Here is a 22,241-nt window from a genome sequence, read left to right as displayed (position 1 = left end):
CAGGTTTTTAATGGCCTACATACAACCAGAGGGAATATGAGTTTGCATGTGCACTTAAAAAAGTGTTAACAATTAGAATAAATTTAAAAGTAGATAGAAAGGCTTGATTTTCTGTAGGAGTGGATAAATTTTGTCTAGTGCTTTATTCTATAAGAATGTGTTAATCCAGTTCCTTGTGAATTCGGACCTTTTCTCCTAAGGAACATCTCATTTGGATGTTGCAATTTGATTGAGTTACAGGCATTAATAAATTGCAGTCTGCATAAAAATGTTTATAATGTTTCTTTTTGCTTCTTTGTAGGTGAATTAAAAGAAGACAATAAGTTGGACAAAAAAGATCAATCTTGTGTGGGGGATGAATCAAAGAAAACAGATGGTAAGGACATTTTATTACATTTGTCACCCATTTTTATATGCAATCTATTGCTTCCTAAACATCCACAGTTTATTCGAAAACCAAAAAATTGTGTAGTAACCAGAAACAGACTTAACAGAAAGAGTCTTTAGACTTGACAAAAGTCATTGGGGCATTCTGGGGGAAAATCATCCCTTTCACATAATGCCTAGCACTACCCAGTTGTTCTGTTCTTAAGCCTTATCCATCGATTTTTGTGCAGTGCATGGAAGAAAAATCCTGGATTATTAGAGTTGCTTAATAGGAAATGCGGATTTGTGAGGTTCTGTCGTTCTGTGACTTTCTTTGGGCCATATTCTATTCTCTCTCTGTTAGGACAGGCTGCGTGGGAGATGCAAAAAACAGAGTTAAGGAAAAATGTGCACGAGGTGTCCCTGTTTTTGATGATTGCATGTTTTACTATGCCAATACAAACACAAAGCTCTATTGACTTAATTGTCTGAGGGGGAATTTGCCAAGCGCTGTCGACCCACATGAGTGCATCAGCATAGAGGTCCTATTAAGGATGCTATATAAAAGGGATGTTGCTGAAACTGAAGCAATCCCAAGCCACAGAATGGTTCCTTGGACATCTGGGAATAATTTCAATTGGGTCTGAGCCTAGTGTAGAAGTCAACAGACGTTTTAGCAGCCCCAACAAAGTGGAAAAAACAGCTGTAAGGTCTATGGCATGTTTACTCTTTTGCATCTCCTCAGCTGTGTACCACAGGACTCTGAGGTAGCACCTGAACACATGTTGCTCAAAAAACATTGCTAAAGTATTAGGTAGCAAAATAAACAGAAACAAATGTTAGAGCTAACATTTTCTTTGTGTATGTCTCAGTGAAATTCACTGAAACACAACTAATCCTGAATGTAAATAATTTGGTACTTTGGTTTGATGGTCAAGAAAGACAACATCAAAGTACTGCAGTTTAGAATGATAGTATGTTTTCTTTTATTGCTTCCTTTTGAGAAATCACTTAAAATTCCTTTTGTTCTAGCAAACTGATAAATAAGAAGAAAATGTGATACCTCAAGTAAAAATGTAGAAAAATTCTTCTAGAAGCATGTATTTATTTCAGACACATAAATATGTATGTTTTTAAAGAGGCCCCTTAGCAACAATTGTTTAGGAAGATTATTTTATTAAGAGGTCATATAATTTACACACTTGAGTTAAGTATCTGGCTTGAAAGCAGTCTTGAACAAGTACCACTCACAGCTCTTTCTGCAGTCATGCAGAAATTAAGCACAAATACTCAAACAACATGTGACTCTTCAGATGTTTGTGAATATGTGCCGTGCTGTATGTAACTATCAAGACCGCAGAAGAATTAATGGGCAGAATGACTACTCTTCCTACTATGGTGGGTGATGTCTGACCAGTGGCTGTGCTGGAAGGCTGCAGCCCTGACAGGACCGGGGGGGACGCAGAAACACTGGAGCTTCTTTAGGACTTAGGAGCATCAGCCCAGCCGAGAGGGAAGACCCAGGAATCCCTGACTTTGAGGACCAGGTTATATTTGAAGACCTGCACTCTCAAGGTCTCAGAAAGATTAGGGGCACCTATTTAGTTGGGCTGGAGGACCAAGAAGCAAATGTTTCATGCTGACTTGAAGGGTGAGGGTGCGAATTTAGTTCCTTGCAATTTGCTACTCTTTGTGTGGTGTAGTTGTTTAATGTCTGTTTGCTCTCCTGTCAGAAAATGTTCTGCTCATCCCCTTAGGGAAAGATCAATACTATGGGACCAGCTGATTACAGTGAATAAGCAACTGTAACTACGCAGGGACAATTTGTAGGCTGGATGTTTTTCATTCAGACACTGTAAAGACAGATTATAGCTAACAATCTTATTGATAGAAGTCGGGAGAAAAATTGTGAATGATGTGCCCTAGAAAGGAAAGTGCTAGGGTGGCACTTCTGTTTTGACAAACACTGCGCAACCTCTTCTGTCTGTTACTCACTCCACAGCAAATCTCCTTACCAGCCATGTGAGGGATGTAGAGAAAGGAACATTATCCATGGATAATACATAGCTGTTTGCAGGCTACTGAAATGTTCACCCAAACATATGCTTTCTCACGTGCCATGGCGTTTCACATTCTGGAAAAACAGATTAAGCAGGGGAGTTACAGAGATTGAAGTTACATCTATAATGCACTCACCATGTGTAGTTTGCTGGTGGGTGAAACTCAGCCTGGACTTTTTCCAGGGTCAAGGGTACTTGGGTTTTACAGACTCTGTTCAGTACGTAGCTGGGGTGTATTTGTATTAAACAAGTGCACATTCGTGTAGATTTACCATGAGGGCTTCAGCTTTCTCACTACCACTCATTAGCATCAGCTAGAGCCCTGCACCCAATTGAGGTCAGTCTGCCACCGTGTCCCACTGCGCAGGCATCCTGCACGTGGAGAAGAAAGCTGCAGAGTATATGTTGCATAAATCTTTGCAGGAACTACATCCAAGTTGCTTTTTGACCATATACAAAAGAAGTTATTGTAATATCTGGTTATAGGATTACATACATTCCAAAATATTTCCAATACATTTGTCCTAATACATGGGGAACCAAGCGGCCAGGGACACATAGAATAACTGTCTCATGTGGACATGAAGACATTGAAGCTGCATATCTACACTAGAGTCACAGGTGTGAAACGTAGCTTGTCTGTCAGAGTTACCTTGAAGCTACCCAAAAATAGTTAAGTGAGCATGCCTCGAGAAACAGGCATCAGTCTCACTGAGATGGCAAGGAACTACATCTGCATCTATCCAGGGCTTCATATGACTGAGTCTATCCGTACCAAAGCCAACTACTTTAAAGCTAGCTTGAGGATGGCTATTTAAGCTGCAGTCATACCTTAGATTTCTGTCTTAACCTCTTCAAAATCCTCTGCAAATCATAAGAACGTAGGCTAGTCTCCTTCTCATGTTAATCTAATCTTCATATTATTGGCTTTTTTCTGTGGGAGATACTACTTGTTTCTCAGTACTGTGCTTTTTTTCAGTTCCAAGGAAAGCGATACGGGGCTGCCAGTTCCCACATAAAGACGCAGCCCCTATCAGAGACATCATCAGCACAAGTAGTTCATCAAATGTTTCCTGTGGGATAGAACATTATCAAACCACTTTGGAAAACCTGATTTTCCCCACGTGAAATAGTTGCTTTTCAACACTTTAAATGGAAAATTGTAAGCAGTCTCATGGAAATAATTTTAAACTACATTCACAAATGTTCTTTTTTGCAATTTTATGTTCACAAAACCGACAACAAATGAGAAAATTATTGTTCCCCATTTCAGACTAGATATGAGAAGGAAATTTTTCATGATGAGGGTGGTTAAACACTGCAACAGGTTACCCAGAGAAGTTGCACATGCCCCATCCCTGGAAATATTCAAGGTCAGGTTGGATGGGCTCTGAGCAACCTGATCTAGTCCCTGCTCACTGCAGAGGGTTGGACCAGATAGCCTTTAGAGTTCTCTTCCAACCCAAATTATTCTATGATTCTATGATTACCACTTTCACAAGTTATCTCTGCCACCTCCTCATTCTTTTTCTACTGCAAAAAGATTTTGCAGTGTTAATACAAAGTTTTCAGTGCAACTCTTTGTTCTGGCGACCAAAGCACAGTTTATTCAAATATTCTTTTTCAGATAGCAATTACAGTCAATTAACACGTTCTTATTTGTATTTGTCCTGGGAGCTTATTATGCCATGGGTAAGGTTTGCAGGTTTTTAGCACAGAAATATGCAGGATATTTTTATCTTGTAGAGCTAGTACCTACAAGGAAAGCCTCATGCGCCCTGGGTATGTGCCATGAGCAATACTCCCACCCCGTGGTCAAATTGTACCCTGCGTTTTGACAGGTCACGGTTCCAATAATACATTCCTCTATGCCGTGCAACAGAATAGAATATAGTTAATAAAATATATTTGGTAGAATATGCTTAATAGAATATAATGTAATATAATGTAATATAATACAATATGTAGCCTTTTAAATATACAGACTCTATGAAGAGTTCATAACAGGCTTACCAGAAATAGAGAGTTTAGCTTGCTTTGTTTTGATTTTGTCAAACTTAACACTAGTTAAAAGCCTTTTCTATATGTTCTATACATTGCCTGTGCCAACATGTAAAGTTGCCTTTTGTTCTTAATTTTTCTTGACAATCATTCCTTCATCAGCAACTGGAAGACTCCCTGATTATAAAGGTAAAGTACAGGGGATTGATTTCTTTCTGTTCCAGTTACCCTCAAAAAATCAAGTGGCAGAGTAGCTGGCACAGAATGTTGTTATCTGAGAATGCCTTTGGTATAGGAATATGGTGATGTGAAGGAGTCATGATCATGGCTCCAGAATTATCCCAGACAGAGTTGAATTAACAAGAATCTTCCCTCTTTCATTTAAGGAGAATGCAGCATTTTGCAAAGCTGTTCAACCATTTAAGAATTGTCTGTCTTTGCAGCCTTCTGCAGATGCAGTTTTCATGTGTGCCAATCTAGCCAAGACCACTGCATAGCAATGAACACTAAGCAGACTTCTGACAAAATCCCGCTCATGCAATCTGCATAAAGCCAATGTTGTTTTGAAAGAGGTTACTCAAGCCTATAAGTGAACAGCATTTGTCTGTATCTTCTTGAGAGAGGTAAAAAGGTAAATTTGAGATTCTATAAATAATGGTACCATTTCACAGAATCACAGAATGATATGGGGTTGGAAGGGACGTCTGGAGATCATCTAGTCCAATCCCCTGCCAGAGCAGGTCCACCCAGAGCAGGTTGCACAGGAACGTGTCCAGGCAGGTTTTGAATGTCTCCAGAGAAGGAGACTCCACCACCTCTCTGGGCAGCCTCTTCCAGGGCTCTGCCACCCTCAAAGGAAAGAAGTTCCTCCTCATGTTCAGATGGAACTTCCTATGTTCAAGTTTGTGCCTGTTACCTCTTGTCCTGTCACTGGGCACCACTGAAAAAAGACTGGCCCCATCCTCCTGACACCCACCCAAGTATTTATAAGCATTGATCAGATCCCCCCTCAGTCTTATCTTCTCCAGACTAAAAAGTCCCTCAGCCTTTCCTTGTAAGAGAGAGGCCCCTCATCATCTTTGTAGCCCTCTGCTGTACCCTCTCCAGCAGTTCCCCGCCCTTCTTGAACTGGGGAGCCCAGAACTGGACCCAGTGCTCCAGATGGGGCCTCACCAGGGCAGAGCAGAGGGGCAGGATGACCTCCCTCGACCTGCTTGCCACACTCTTCCTGATGCCCCCCAGGATGCCATTGGCCTTCTTGGCCACAAGGGCACATTGCTGGCTCATGGGCATCCTGTTGTCCACCAGGATTCCCAGGTCTCTCTCTGCAGAGCTGCTCTCCAGCAGGTCAGCCCCAACCTCTACTGGTGCAGGGGGTTATTCCTCCCCAGGTGCAGGACCCTACACTTGCCTTTGTTGAATTTCATCAAGTTCCTCTCTGCCCAACTCTCCAGCCTGTCCAGGTCTTGCTGAATGGTGGCACAGCTTTCTAGTGTGTCAGCCACCCCTCCCAGTGTTGTGTCACCAGCAAACTTGCTGAGGGTACATTCCATCCCTTTATCCAGGTCATTGATGAATATATTGAAGAGGACTGGACCCAGTACTGACGTCTGGAGAACACCACTTGTTATGGACCTCCAACTAGATTCTGTGCCACTAATCACGACCCTCTGAGCTCTGTCTTTCAGCCAGTTTTCAATCCACTTCACTGTCCATTCATCCAATCCACACTTCCTAAGCTTACCTATGAGGATGCTGTGGGAATCGGTGTCGAAAGCCTTGCTGATGTCAAGGTAGACAACATCCACTGCCCTCCTTTCATCTATCCAACCAGTCATGCCGTCGTAGAAGGCTATCAGGTTAGTCAGACATGATTTCCCCTTGGTGAATCTGTGTTGACTACTTCTGATAGCTTTCTTTTCCTCCAGATGTTTTGAGATGATGCCCAGAACGAGCCATTCCACCATCTCTCCAGGGATGGAGGTGAGGCTGACTGGCCTGTAGTTTCCCAGGTCTTCCTTCTTGCCCTTTTTGAAGACTGGAGTGACATTGGCTTTCCTCCAGTCCTCAGATACCTTGCCTGTTCTCCAGGACCTTTCAAAGATGATGGAGAGCGGCCCAGCAATGGCTTCTGCCAGGTCCCTCAGCTCTCGCGGGCGCATCCCATCAGGACCCATGGACTTGTGGATATCCAGTTTACTTAATTGATCTCTAACTTGATCCTCCTCAACCAAAGGGAAGCCTTCCTTCATCCAGACTTTCTCTGTTACCTCCAAAGTCTGACAATCCTGAGGGCTGGCCAGTGCAGTAAAGACTGAAGCAAAGAAGGCATTCAGCAACTCTGCCTTCTCTGCATCCTCTGTCACCATGGCACCCATCTCATTCAACAGTGGTCCCACATTTTTTTCTAGTTTTCCTTTTGCCTCTGATTTACTTGAAGAAATCCTTCCTGTTGACCTTGACATCACTTGCCAGGTTTTCCAAGGAGGCCTTGGCTTTCCTTATTTCATTCCTGCATACTCTGATGGCATTCTTGTCAATTTGCCAAATGGTCAGTCCCTTCTTCCACACACTGTAAACTTCCTTCTTCAACTTGAGCCTTTTCAGAAGCTCCCTGCTCAACCACGCAGCTCTCCTGCTTCCCTTGCCTGATTCTTGCTCTTAGGGATGCATCGACCCTGAACTTGGTGAAAGTGGCATTTGAATATCACCAGCTCTCTTGACCTCCCCTACCTTCCAGAGCCCTAAGCCATGGGATTTCTCCAAGCAGTTTCTTGAAGAGGTCAAAGTTAGCCCTCCTGAAGTCCAAGTTTGCAATCTTTCTTGTTGTTTTGTGCATACTATCCACAATCCTGAACTCTGTCTTTTCATGATCACTGCAGCCAAGGCTGCCCCCAACCTTAATGTCCTCCACCAGTCCCTCTTTGTTTGTCAGAACTAGGTACACCTCTCCTTGTTGGCTTCTCCACCTGGAGGAAGTCCTCTACCTGGGCACACCTCCCACGGGGGTGCTCACCGCTGCCATCCCACACCGGCATAAGAGCAGGGCACACCCCAAAGGCCCACTTCTTGGGGGCAGCGTGTTCCCATGAGAGCTCCATCTGGGAAGCTGCATCGGAACTGGTGGATCCTGAGTTTCAAAAAGCCCTCGAAAAGAGTCCCTTGCTGGCCCTTTTTGCCACGATTCCCTTCCCCAGTGCAGACTTACCTCCACTGGAGCCGGACTCCTCGGTGAGCAATAGGTTGATTTCTCCATTACTGTCAGGAGCAAAAAGTGCATTTCGGTTTGTAAGGCAAACACATCGGAATCCTCCTTGCTGCTTGATAGTGCTCTTGATATGTGTCAGAATCCAGCAGCAGTGGCAAATTGGAATTACAATAGTCTAAGACTACTTCTAAAGACAATTTCCTTCCTTTTCTTGCTTCTTTTTATGGCCTATTATTTCAAATGCATTAGATGTTATCGCCCCAAGTTAGAAATCAGAAAATGTTGTACTTCTACCTTCTGGAAAAGCTTGCTTGAAAGCATGAAGGCATTTTTGCTATCCAAACAGACGTATTTCACCATAATTTATCTCTGCTGAACTATTGCTCCATAGTAGTGCAATATAGGATAACTGGCGGGAGGAGAGCTTCTCTGCTTTTTAAAATCCTTTTTGTGCTCTTTTGAAAAAAAAAATAAGCATGTCTAATTTAGCAAGTGGCACCTGAGGCGAGCTGGGATTTGCATAGAAGGATGTACTCTGAAGAAGGTTTTATGCAGTTTTAATATCAAATAGAAGATGAACATGATGTGATGTGGTCTTTGAAGCTAAATGCAAAATACATTGTTAGCATCCTGACCTCGTGAACGTTACATCACCATGGCATGCACGCTCATCGAGAATATGGGGAATATGTAGAAAGGTACCTTGTATAATTATGCAGATGATTTTGCGACTTGTCACTTTTGTGAGTGTGTATATGTAAATCTTACGGAAAGCACCTGGTTTTCCTTTGATACTCTCATATATCACTTTTTTAGCCTGCTTTCCATCGTTCAGGCCATACCACATAGTTAGAAAGTCCTTAGGATGCTTGATTGCTTTTTGCTTCTACTTTTCATGAGGTCATAGATATGTGTGACAACTTTAAAAATTGGGACGAACATGTGGCTTGATTTCAAGTTTAAGTGAACATTTGGAATATTCATTCCAGATGCATGGTGAAAAAATAAATTACTGTAGGTACTTAAGTGGATTTTTTGAGTAGTTAACTTTATGGAGAACATTTTTCCACATTACCTTTGGTCCTTTAAATATAGTTCTGCTCAGAGATAGCATATGGCTGCATTGCTCCTCAGGGGTAACATCCATGGTCCTAGAGGAATGGAGGAATGTGTAATTTACACAGCAGTTCCAAAATTTCTCCTTAATTTTGCACCATCAGCCACCAGTCAGGGAGTGGAGCTCTTACCTTGCTTCGGTTACAGTCCTTCTTGCTCCATTTAAGATAATTTGCCTGTGCAATGTTGTATAGAAATTCTCTGATTCAGCAAGAGGGAAGTCCTCCTTGCTTTCCAACTCCATGAATTTATGTTCAATCCAGGGACAATCAGGTTTCTCTTCCCCCATGCAACACAGCCCTGAAAGAGAAACAAGATCATGTCCAATGAGAATGACTGAAGGGGAGGAAGAATATGAAATGGCTCCTCAGAAGAGGTTGGTGTCCTTTAGCTTTCATCTTTTCATCTTATACCTTCCCCATGGAACAACTAGCTTCCAATTTAAGCATACCAGTTATAGGTATCTTACCAGATAGGGGCTCTGACAAGGTAGTGTAAGTAGAAGCATTAAGGAGGAAGAAATCCAACAGTCAACTGTATGGCAATCCAACTGTGAAGACTGCACTCTACAAACTGCCAACTGGGTGCTTGGTGGGTACCTTCATGCCCTTTGCTTTGTGTGTTGGACCTGCTGCCTGGTCTCTCCCTGAGGACAGAGGCAAAGGGACATCAGTCTTCTACGGCTGCTCAGTCTGCAGTTCTGTGCCTTTCAGTCCAGAGAAGCTGGACAAAGAGAAGAGAGAGTCAATTTACAAATTAGTTTTCAGAAACTCATACCCTAATAGTAATCTTTACTACTTATTACTATTAATCGCTCCATCACTAGGCAATTCATTCTTTTCTCTGCTTCTAAGCTGTTGCTTTGCTGTTCTTAATGTCAAAACCTGGGACTTGGAGGCAGTAATAAATGTGGAAGAAGACAATCAGCAAATGATATTAGTTGAAAAGTGCAATTTTGAATCAGGCTAAAGTATTTTGGAATTTGTCTAATTCAAAAGAAGTGTTTGTCAAAAACCCAAGAGGCACTGAAAAAAATACAAATGAGAGTTTTTGCTTTGAAGTAATGTTTCACATTTTTAGCCAGCTTTAAGTAAATAGTAAAAATAGAAGTTTTGTTTGAGTTAAATGAAAAGCTCAGCTTGATCATTCATTTCCTCTCCACCTGCTCCCAGCAAAAAAACCTAGTCCCCAACTATCATTTTTGCTATGAGAGAAAGCAATTATTTGTGTCTGACCCAGAGTTAAGTGTTAACCTAATTTTTCAGTTTAGTCACTCAATCAAAGAAGCAATTATTTACCCAGTGCTGATTACAAAATTCTGATTCATGTATTTGGCTGAAAACTTTGTTGGCTTCGATTGTCCTTCTGCCTATGGCAGCTCATCCCTTCTGTGCTTTGAAAAGCACCAGCGTTTTCGTTTCCATCCATGATGGAATACCTCTTTATGAAAACCATGATCTCGCTTTTACCCCAAATATGTTCAGAGCTTTGATTATCAAATATAAAATGATTGATTATAAAATATAAAATAAGCTTTCACACTTATTCCTGTAGGTTGCTTTGCATAATAAGCATCTAATTTTTTCTGTATGTGCTTTATTAAGGAAACTCAAATGTTATTTGATGTAACCAAGGTTTTGCCTATCTATTCATTTTGGTTTTCTCTGCTGCTATGTATTTCCATAATGTGCTGGTAAGCAAACAACGTATATTAAAATAAAGCTAATCTCTTTCTTCCATCACTGATGTGATCTCAGGTCAAGTGTAATACAAGCTGTCAAGCAAACATAAAACTCAACATCAATGTGAACAGAACTAAAAATTGTTTGACGTCATGAATAATTTAGGGATAATTATGTGCCAAAGCTCAAAAATGAGAATATCTTCTATGCTAATGTCATTTCTCCTCCTAGCAAAATGAATGTTAAGCACTTGGGTCATCTGCTAAATTAGAATGATGGTATTTAAATTCAGTTACAAAACAAGTATTCAAAACCTTTTCTCAATAGTATTTATTCTTTGTTTTCCCTTGCTTTAAACAGGGCGCAGGCACCTTTGAGTAACATTCTGTTTTCTTTGGCAAAAATAATCACTTTAAAATTTTTCATCCATTAAAAATGCAGATAATGGAGATAAATTAACACATATTTCTTCTTTATTTCACTGATCTTCTGAACTTTGTTTCTTAGGCCCCATTCATCTCTGTTGCAACAGAAGCAAGAGAATAGCATAAATATGCAGAATTCATTTCTTCATGGTCTTAATTTTCTTTGAAAAGGCTTTACAAATGGCTTTAATAGGAGACAGGATCCTTCAGTGCTGATGATCCAGTCCAGAACTGAGCACTGAGATTTTTGACATCATTTTATTCTGAGTGCTAGGAGTAGCATTAACAGTGCTTTTCAAATGGGGACAGGTTACAACTGAGAACACTTGAGCACTCAGGGGAGATAAGGAATATCCAGGCTTTCAGGAGTAAGCTTACAAAATTAAAGAGTCACTCCTGCAAGATGCTGAGTGACAAAAGGAATTAAAAGTTGCAGATTTAGTGATATGCCCCACCAGCTGCAAATACTTCCATCATTTGCAATAGGAAGGATAACTACCTTTTTGCGTTATGGGTTGTCTGAGACACATTTACTCAGACTATTATTTCCCCGCATTATACACTGCATCAGTAGTAATCATTTATGATATCAATTGCCATACAACAATTTGTCATTTCTGTTGTCATTTTACCCAATGCCTGGATCGAGCAGGGTGCTGAGGGAGAGCAGGGTTTGGGGTAGTCTTATCCTGAAAAGCCTAGGCTTTTAATATGTGAGAGTAGAGGCTATTTTCAAACACCATGTCAACTTTCCTAGGAACACTTGAACAATCATGCTGAGTCAGACCAGAAGTCCCTTTAGCTCGCCATCACCTACCTGGCAACATTCATAGCAGAGATCTTAATGAACGAAGAGCAAAACCAGAGCAATGCCTCCCCCCTACACCTTTCTGTCTTCCAGAGAGCTAAGGCAGAGGTCAAATCTCTCACTTGAATAGCTTCTGATGGATTTTTCTTCCATTACTTTGTCTAATTATCTTTAGAGCCCTGGTACTCTTTTGTGTACTGGGCACTGAGACAACACAATTCAAAATTTACTTTGGTGCTATGTGAAAAAAATCACATCTTTTTATTGGTTTCAAATTTACTGCTTGATGATTTCATTTGATAACCCCCTTCTTGGACTGTGAGAAAGAGTCAGGAGTTGTTCCCTATTCACATTCTTAGTGCCACTGATAATTTCATTCACCTTTTGTTAGATTCTCCCTGTCACTCTCCCTTTTCAGGCTAAAGAGTCATAGGATGCATAAATTTTGTGTATTCAATTTCCCTTCAAGTGCAACCTTTTTGGTAACTGCTGTTTATGTTAGCAAGTAATGCTGACAGTCGGTGTTATACACGTGGTTCTTGGGATGTGACAAGAGAATCTGATTTTAACAGAAGTGAGAAAACCTGTAGGATTCGATTTCCCCCCTAAATTTTCAAGAACAAAATATACAAAATTCAAAAATGTTCATTTTAATATAATTGTATGCTGATTTTTTTTGGTTGATTTTTTTATGATGTTACATTGTAAAAGCATGAAAAGGCATCACCACGGGGAGCTCAGTAAGGGATGTGCTGAATGAATATGGTTAACTGAGGCTCTCTTCTTTTGCTTTTTCTGTGTATTAAAACTCTAACTCAAAAATATCTTGGGGTAATAGTACCTCAAGGGCCATGTTATTTGCTGATGTGGTGGAGATTTCCCATCCTGTAGAACTGCTCATGCAGTATGCTAAGAGGGTGAGATTTGTTTATGCTAAGCACTACTTTTTCGCAAGTGAACTGCAAGGTTACCACAGTCTGCTTATAAAGAAAATCCAAGTGTGTAATCCTGGGTAATTGTGGAGTCATCTTGCACTTCTTTCATAAATAAATATGGTTATAATGCTGAAGGAATGCATATTTGAGCAGAGGAAACAGGAACCATGGAATAACCTCACAAACACTTTCACCAGCAGGGACTGTCAAGCAAGTTGAGTAGTTTGTGAAATAAACCCTTCCCACAAAATCCTTGTTCCGCATCACACTGTCCTGCAGTCTGAATTCAGCATTTATTTTTTAGAGAGAGAAAGGCAGACTTCTCTTTGAAATGCAGTTTGAAAACCATAGGGCTTGGTCTTGCCCTGACAGCCTGGCCTGGCACCAGGGGCGGTGGGGAGGTGTCCTGAGCCCTCTCCGGGCAGCGCTGTGCGTTCGGTGGCTGGGAAGGATGGGATGGAGGGAATGGACGGGCGTTGAGGGCCAGAGCTGACCACCTCCGGAAGTGGTGCTGGGAGAGGTCAGCTCTCCACTTCCAGCTGGTACAACCAGCATCATGCCTGTGATTTGCGCTCAGCGAGGAGCCTGAGTCATTACAGAACAGATGTAGGTTTTGAGTCAGTCTGAACTCTCACCTCAGTCTAAATGCCTCTGGGGCTCTCCAGTTCTCCAACTGGGTAGCAGACTCTGAAAGTTTGCATTAGACAGGCATAATAAATGCCAACTGTTAAAACGGGTAGTTCTTGTTAGGCTTTGGACTCCAAAGCATTTGTTTTATCACAAAAAGAGAGGCAAATGTGTGAGATTAATCACTGATTGTGCAAAACTGACAGCCAGCTTCCTTGCTGTATGGATACGGTCGTACGCCAAGTAATTCTGTGTGAAGGAACAGACGAACTGCAGAGTACTTTCACTTCAGTACATCAGACTGTACAGTAACATAGTAAATATATACATGCATAGTCCAGCAGGCACAAGTTAAAAATGCCTTAGTATAAACTAGAAGCTGATAGCAGAAATGGACTTAATCTCCTCGCAGTGGCTGCTGGTATCACATGAAGAGCTGTAGAAGTCACTGGTATTTGTGTTAGTGATCAAGGGGAGTGTGAATACTCAAATTTGACAAACACTATAAACTCGTCAGCGACACTGAAGGACTGAGATGTGCATTCACATGAGGCTATTCCAGATAATGAAATTCAATATATGCCAAGTGAACTACTTAGTCTTCCTGTGTACCGAGCACTGCATATTCATTCTTTTTCCACTTTCAATTACCTCTGTTGATAAGTACTAATATTTGCACTGGATCTATTGTGCTGAAATGAGAAAGAGGCTGAATCACATTCAAGGTTAAGGTAGTTATAGGGAAGCTATATTGTATCCAAAGGAGATTCAGCTAGGCAACCAAGACATCTGCTCCACTGAGTAGAAAAACAATTTAAAGCAAATGCTGTACAGGAATGTTCTCACTGGAGCAGATGATATGGCTAACAGAAGCAAAAAGCAATATATGACTCAGTTCTCCACAGGGAACTTCTAGAGTCTGGAAAAAACATTGCCTTTTCCCTCGTTTCATTAATGGGGATGGGAGGGGTTCAAAATCTAGTGCATGTGGATGTCATAGGAAGGGGAGGGCATGTTGGGTAGTGCTTCAAGCTCTATTTCATATTCCTGGAGTGATTTAAGAGATTCAGAAATAGTTACTGCTCAAAGATGTCATTTAGTCCACCTGTCCACTCACTTTTCCTTCTGGGTCAGTCTTTTCTCTTTAAAATGTAGGTAAGGGTACATATCACACAATTGTTATGAACCTGTTGATGACAGTAAATGAGACAACCTTTTAGATGGGAAACATCAAGGAAGTGTAGTACTACTGTTATGGCTGTTACTATTGCTGGCTGTAAATTATGCTGTCGGTAGTCCTGGGAATGTGACAACTCAGTCAAAATAAATCCAGTGAAATGCTGAAAGTCTAATTCTTTACAATGAAAGTCTTAGAATTGCATCAGGGAGCAAGATATTGCAGCAACTTACAGGGGACCATCCTGAAAGGAGAAGTCCCTCGGCTCACCACACAGGAGAAGAAAATTATACCAACACACTATCAGACCTGTGCAGCCACTGATATACATTCACCAGACATAATGCAATCCAGCAGCAAAGCCTTAGATCTTTGGTTTCCCAGTCCTTTTTTTCATTTGCCCAAAAAAAAAAAAGGCAATATATTATTGATGGCAAAAGAAACTGGTTTTCTCAAAGGACCCAAAGAGATTCTGATGTAATCACATCTTCTGAGGCATGCCCAGCCGTATAGATAAATTCATCTCTCCTTGGGCTGCATCTGCTCAGTTGAGAGACCTTTTCAAATACACTTTCAAACTCTGCCCACATAAGCACCAGAATAACAGTGGCTAAGCAGAGTGCCGGGTGGATTCAAATAACTGGTCGGGATGCCCAATATAGAGCAAAATATTCACGTTCCTCTTTGAAGCCTTTCCAGAGGATTTCTTGAGGAGGGTATGAAGCGAGTTGGATAGAGTATCCTCTTGCATTAGAACTGTCCTCTTTCACTAGAAATAAAGAAAAAGGTTTCTTGTCTACATTTCTTCTTCACGGAAGATTCATTTGTGGTATAACTACACAGAACACAGTTGTGTTTGTACATTCAGGATAATGTTAGTCAAATAGAGCCTAATTTTGAAGCCAATGGATTATAAATATTTGACAGAGGAGTCAAGCAGATTGTAAAATGCACATATCTTGTTAGATCTCGGGCATCTATCCATTTCTAAGGCTATGCTTTTAATTGCAAGCTCTTTGGGAGAAACTGGATTTTAAAAGGTAGTGTGCTCTTTGGTGTTTGGAGCATTTTCTTTTCTTTGCCTCAAATGACATGTACAACGTTGTTGCTTTTGTTGCTTTCATGAGCAGAAAGGTGCTGAAGGATCTAGTGGGTAAGGGTGATCAGGGAGCCCTACATAGCAAAGAATCCTAATGGGATCTCTTGATCTAAGCATGCTGGATTCTGTTACATGATCCCATTGATGCCAAAGGTTGAATTCCCAGTGGATGGGTCAGAGAGCAATGGATTTCACTTTGTGTAGGACAGAATGATATTTCCAGTTGAGCCAATAAGAAGTATTGCTGTCGTGTTCCTCACCTTGTAACCTTCCAAGAGTTAAGCAAAGTGGCACTGCTTGGACGAAATGAGGCTGTCTAAACTGATACCCTTCTGTTTTTTTCCCAGGTTATTTGCTCCTTGGACAAAGGGGAGATAGGCACCATTTGATGCTTTTCTTTTTTTTTTTTTTTTTTTTTTTTTTCCAGATACAGAAGAGTAAAAATATATTAAAAAGAGACTGCAGATTTCTTTCAAAGGGGAGAAGGACAGCATTTGATGCTTTTCTTTTTCTTTTTCTTTTTTCCAGATACGGAAGAGTAAAAATATATTAAAAAGAGACTGCAAATTTCTTTCATCATTTTAGCTGAGCTTCTTCATTCCTGTTCTCCTTCCGCAAAGACCAGTTTCTGGGGAAGGCATTAAACAACTTTCAAAACACTCCTCCTCCCACTGACTACTTCACAGCTAATGATTCTGGGTTCTAGGGTGGGGCCTTGGTTTTTGGGTCAGTTTTATTTTTGTTTGTTTGTTTGTTTGTGTATGTGTGCATTATTTGTTGGCTTGGGAAGTTATTTTTTTTAAAAAAAAAAAAGTGATGATTTCTTCATGCAAACAGTACTGTTTTTCTGGACAGGTCAAGCAAATAGATGAGACATCTTCAAAAACTGGTATTGCCCTTTGCTATGCCTCAGCTTGTGAAACCAACATTAGGATGATGCAAAAGAGTATAACAAAAAAAAGGAAAACTTCACTTTTACTCCTTTTCTTCTCCCCAAGAGCCTTTTCCAATTGCTGGTAGACAGAATTTGACATCAGTTTTACCCTCGATGTAGAAGATTTTATTAATAAGAATGGTGAATTTGTAGAGTCATTTGACCATTTGTTAGGATTCGATGTCTTTCCCATATGATGCAATGATAGTAAAATGTTTCTGTTTCTAAACAACAGCTAGACTCACTCAACCCTTGATTTTGTTCTGGTTTCACGGTTAGTAATAGGAAAGGAATAATCAGTGAAAGCGGTATTCCCTTGGGACAAATTTTGCTGTAAGACTTTGAGAGCATGCGCTAATGTGCTGCTTGACAAGCCTGCCTTACCTTGAGATTACAGGTAATGAGCTGTTTCCCACATTTGTTCATGGGCTACTAGTAAGCACTCTTTGTCTGACCTGAAGACCTAAGAGAAGAAGAGCAGCAGGGAACCACATGGATCAATTCTTACTTTCATCTCAGTGTGGTCTTTCTTTCATCACTGACTGAATGGACAGGCCAAAGAAAAGGAAAAGTGTTGCTGGAGAAGTATGGACAGACAAAACCAAAATGAAAAAGTGCGTCCTAAATACACTGCTGGTGTTGGTGGATAAAACTGTCTTATCCAATGGAAAGTAGCCATCATTTTGGCCCATTTTAAAGAAGAAATGTTAAAAAACTAACTCGCTCAGGCCTTGATTCAGGAAGGTATCTTTGCATGAGAAACATCAAACACGTATGTAAGTGCTTTTCTGGCTTGAGATCTTGGTAGGGATTCAGTTAATTGTAAGTAATTTTGCCTGTCAATGTGGAAATCAAGACACGTATATTCACATACAGCTGTTTTTTGTCTAACTCCTTTTTGTTCAGGAGGAGGTCTTGCTGTGTTAGTCATATGTATTGTACAAGGAATCAGGCTGCTGTCACCGCTCTTTGCTATGTAGAGAACATGTAAAACATTGGCTTAGGAAGGTAAATCTTTGGTGTTTCCTTTTCATGTTCAGAAGCACAGGACTTTACCACCAGCCTATATTAGAGCTTGAGTCTCTGTTCCTGCTTAAACTGTGCATGCACAGGGACGAGCTTCCCATGACACTAGCAAATATCACAGCAATGAGCTCAGCCTAAACCCACATTTAAACATGAATACCTTCTCACTCAGGAGTGTTTGTACCTGGGATTTTGATTATTGAGGCTTGAGACATTTTGAGTTCTTTTTTCTGGACACCAGAGTTTGAGTTTGTTCAAAGCCAAAGATTTAGATTAGGTTCATGCTGTGAAAAGGTTGCACTTCAATCACATGTTTTCAGAAGGAAGAAGTACAAAAATGATTCTTGCAATTCTGAGAACTCACAGTTGGCTTCACTGAACCAGCTCATTTAAATAAAATAAATATAAGAGCATGTAATGTTCCCATTTGTGAGCTCCTGGTTCAATGGTAGCTCTGGGATAGATTTTCTGAGGAAAGTGGGGTGCTGGGAGGACGGTGGCCCTGCAGCCAGTGTTGAGCTCACTCCGTGTCGTGTGACAGGCAGAGGGCTGTGTCACCACGTAGCACTTTCCCACCTTCCCTTTCCCCTTCTCCGTCAGCATTCAGCCCTGATAAGAGCATGACTTCCAGCCCTGACCAGGCTCTTTGAAGGCACATCAATGAAATATCAATAATGCAGAACTAAATGCCACAACAGTGACTCAGTCCCTGCTTAGTCGTTCTTCTCCCTGAAGTCGGGGGGACATACCCTCACTGAGTGTTTGGTCAGAGCTGCAGGATGATTTAGTCAATATTTTTTAAGTTATCCTTACCTAATGTACAGTAACTAAAGATGCCTTAGATTAAGCACAGTAGAACAATAATAATAATTAAAAATACCTAAATCTTTTTCTTCATCTGCTTCTGATATGTATTTTCTTTCTTTCTTTCTGGGAGTGACTACTTTCAGACAGCGAAGCCAGACTGCTTAATTCACAGCTGGTCAGTTCTTGTTTCTTATGCACTGGCACAAAAGTGTGAAATCAAACTGGAAAATGTTTTTCCTCGATTGTTAGGGTGATTCACCACCAGCAGGAGCTAATCAGGGAAGCGGTGGATTTGCCATCTCTTGGGGACTGCAGATGAGAGCTGCCATTCTAGAAGAGGTGCCATAGTCAAAGTTACTGGTCTCAGCACATAGGTATGCAGCAAAATGTTTTCCAACATACAGACAGTCAGTTAGCTCTAACAATCTCCTGCTTTTGAAATAATAAGCTAGAGTGGATCATTAGCATTTTTTAGAAATTTTTGTTGTCATGTAAAAAAAGTCCCCATGAAATCTTATAGCTTGGAAATGTATGAAGTGAAAGCGAAATCTAGAAATTGGAATCCTACAAAGAGACTAGGCCAGATGAAAGCATCCTTTGTGGGGTCCCCTCCCAGGATCACACCTACATTCCCTTGCTCCACCCCCCCACCTCCCTGGAACACTCTGCAGCATTGTGCTAGTGCATTGTGAGCCAAGGAACAGTATGTTTAGACACCTCCCAGTTAAACTAGAGATCAGCCACTGTGCAATTGTGTAAAAAAATAATAAAAAATTAAAAAAAAAATTTACAGAACTGTTTTCTCTTATTTTATTCCATGAAAGGAAAAAAGCAAACAAACAAAAAGTGGAAAAGGATTAGATGTTCATCAGCTAATGGCCTATGTTTTTAAAGAGTGAGAAAGGATTTCTGCTGTTACATCCTTAGCTAACTTTCCCCAGATGTGTGAAAATTATGTTTTCAGATGCCTTCCTTCTCTATCAGTAAGACTAGACAAGTAATGAATAACCCAGAAATTCTGCAAATATAGGGCCCATACCATTGGCCTCGTGGTGAAATTCTACAGAATCATTTGGGAGCACCCACCAATAGGCAGAAAGGGTCCGTCTGGTGCCAGAGTGCTTCTTCGGGAGGGCGGCACAGGATGGGAAGCTGTGTGATAACGAAGGCACTCTTCCTCTTCTGCACAGGGGCTGCTGGTGCTCTCAGAAAGCTCTGCCTTCTGCTTCCCAGAAGCTGTTGTGTAACTTGAGAGGGAGAATCCCTCTTCAAACTTCACCCCCCTCAGACAGGGAGGGATACCATTGCAAGTATCCCTACCAGTGGTTTTTCCTTTATCTGGGACTGGTGTTCAGGGAATTAGCAGACCTTTGACTCACAGTGACATAGTGCTTGAGCTTCTGGACACACTATAATTTAAAAAAAAATTTAAAAAAAAAGCAAGCAATATCTTTTTATCCTGTCCATTATTTAAATGGCTCAAAGGGTGACAGTTCTCTGGGCTGCGCTCAGTCAGTGCTTTAAATCGTGTGTTTCTGTGACAATATGCAAGAAGTGTTCACACCTATGAAAGAAGGGATTTAGTTTTTCTAAATTAATTTTTTTAAACGTAAAAACCTGTGATGCACCCTCTCAAAATGCTTAAATCAACCAGCTTTCCTTACAAACTACACAATTTTTTTTTTAAAGTTATATGGTCAGATTTCTATGTTTAATTATAAAAAGATAATGGATGTCACTAATGTTTTCCATGTTTGGAAATAGATGCCAGAAGCCAACTTTTTTTCCTCTTTTTTTCTTTTATTTTCTGATGATAAAATAGATTAAAAAAAAGAAATTTTGCAATTTTAGGCTACAAACATATTTCAGAGTAGGCAGTCTGATCTGGGCAGACTGATGCTTCGCTAAAGGTGCAGCCTTTTGTATAGCTCCAGCTGGTGTAAACACACTATGTATTAATACAATAGAACATTTAGCATCAGAATAAATCTGGAATTTGGGAGCCTGGTTCCTGATGGGTGAATGAGAGGGGCACATTCTTTTTTCTCTATGTTTCTTTTTTCAAGCATAAATTTTAGGGTTGAAGAGAAACTTTTCAAAATGTAGTTGGTTATGCTGGAGAAGAATAGTATATGGTGGTGTTTTTGCAAACTGCCCTTTGAAAATGCAAATGTTTGCATATGTACTTGCAGCATCTTACAAGATCAGTCTGGAAGCAAAAATACTTCAAACTTGGTAGCTGATAGTGCTGTACTGCTTTGAAATCAGAAGATCCTTGAGCTCACCTAGCTAAAAAAAGGAAACACTTCCACTGTTAGTCCTTGCCGATTCCACAGTGGGCCCCAAACATGGCTTTTCATTAAAAAGCACAATAATCTATCCAAATTAGAAATGATGAAACCTGACAAGGACAGTACTTTTTTTTCCCTTCAACTAGAATAAACTAGTCTATCTCCAAGAACTCATGAGGTGGTCTTAAATATTTCTTATTGGCTCCTTTTTCCTCACATTTCATTTTATAATAATGAAAGTCATCATCCGCTGATGATCTATACCATATGTTAGCCATTTATACTCAGCAAATGGCAACATAATCAAGTCCTTTTCTCTTACTCATTCTTTTTTAATCACACAGAATCACAGAATGGTAGGGGTTGGAAGGGACCTTCAGAGATCATCAAGTCTAACCCCCCTGCCAAAGCAGGTTCACCTCAGCAGGCTAGACAGGAACGCATCCTGGGGGGCTTCGAATATCTCCAGAGGAGACTCCACAGCCTCTCTGGGCAGCCTGTTCCAGTGCTCTGTCACCCTAATCCGTCACCTCACCCAATAATTAAAAGCAACAGAGTGATCCTGTGCTCTCGCATGTGTTGCCCTGGTGCTGATGTCAGAGCTGCGCTGGCGCGGTGTCTGAGCAGCACCCAAAAGTGGGAACACGCCGGCTGGGGATGAGAAGGAGCCCTGGTGCACTGATTCGGTGCGAGTTGCTCCGGGGAGTGGGCATCAGTGCTGGCCAGGTAGAAAGGAGGGAAAAAAACACACGCTTTCACATTTTAAGGCATAAATTCAAGTCCCTTCAAAGTGTGTTTTCCCCACAGCATGATCAGGTCTTCTCCAGTCTCGGTTTAGTGTCAGGTGTGCAGCCTAATGGGGTGTTCCCCCTGCTTCCACAGGCAGACAAGTTTTGCAATCCCAGACAACATATTTTCCCTGTCTGACTGCTGTGATCAAAGTAGGAGCAGGGCAGGTGGCCACTGCCAATGGCATTATTTTCTGCAGAAATCAAACGCTGGCCGTGCATTCCCATTGGCTGAGACTGCATTCCCATTGCTGCAACATCCCTTTTGATCCCCAGTGATCACAGAGTACCTGTACCCAAGCAGGACCAGGACACATGCCTGTCTTGGAGGCATCTGCTCTCCCCGCTCTGGTGACTTGACCACCAGGGAGAAGAAAGTGGAGCTGCTTCCAGGCAAGCTGACTGAGGACCTGAAGCTCAGTTTTGGCGAATTTATTTACCCTCATACCTAAGTGCAGGACAGCACTCACTCATGAGCCTCACAGCACACTGTTGGCATTTTGTACTCCTCTTCCAAATGCGTGTATATTGACTGCTGTGTACTCGTAATGCCCTGTTTTTAGAAGCTATCCAGTGGTAGGAGGAATATGCGTAATCCCATTGTCTCTGCTGGTGGTTGAAGAGGTGCATCTGTCAAACAAAATTACTTATGGCCATTGGGGTTTTCTAGTGATAAAACCTAGCAGTAGAATGACAGAGTGAGCATTTTCCTTTTCTTCTTGCTTGGATGATATTTTTATACACTTTTATATGCAATTTTTTAAAATATTTGCTATTTTTATTGTAGGGTTCTGGTTGGGTTTTTACCAGATCTTCTGGTTGTCTACAGGCCCAGATTCTCACAGGAATATTTCCCTTCCCTTTTCTCCTCCCCTTTCTTCCCTGATAGAC

At 41.2% G+C, this 22,241-nt stretch overlaps 1 protein-coding gene across 6 annotated transcripts in view; it reads left to right on the top strand.

The window, feature by feature from the left end:
• The window catches only part of PDE1C (phosphodiesterase 1C), a 334,640-nt gene that overhangs the window by 298,104 nt on the left and 14,295 nt on the right, over window positions 1–22,241 (top strand). For 5 of the 6 annotated variants that reach the window (XM_074150407.1, XM_074150412.1, XM_074150408.1 and 2 more), the window contains 2 exons: window positions 302–376; window positions 16,033–19,683. In XM_074150407.1, coding sequence (XP_074006508.1) covers window positions 302–376; window positions 16,033–16,046 — 89 coding nt within the window. In that variant the 3' untranslated portion in view covers window positions 16,047–19,683. Of the gene's footprint in view, window positions 1–301; window positions 377–16,032; window positions 19,684–22,241 lie in introns of those variants that run through there. The other variant, XM_074150406.1, reaches the window with a different exon arrangement.

This window comes from Numenius arquata, chromosome 7 (genome assembly GCF_964106895.1).
Source record: "Numenius arquata chromosome 7, bNumArq3.hap1.1, whole genome shotgun sequence".
NCBI classification, from domain to species: domain Eukaryota; kingdom Metazoa; phylum Chordata; class Aves; order Charadriiformes; family Scolopacidae; genus Numenius; species Numenius arquata.
This window is presented reverse-complemented; position numbering and strand designations above follow the sequence as displayed.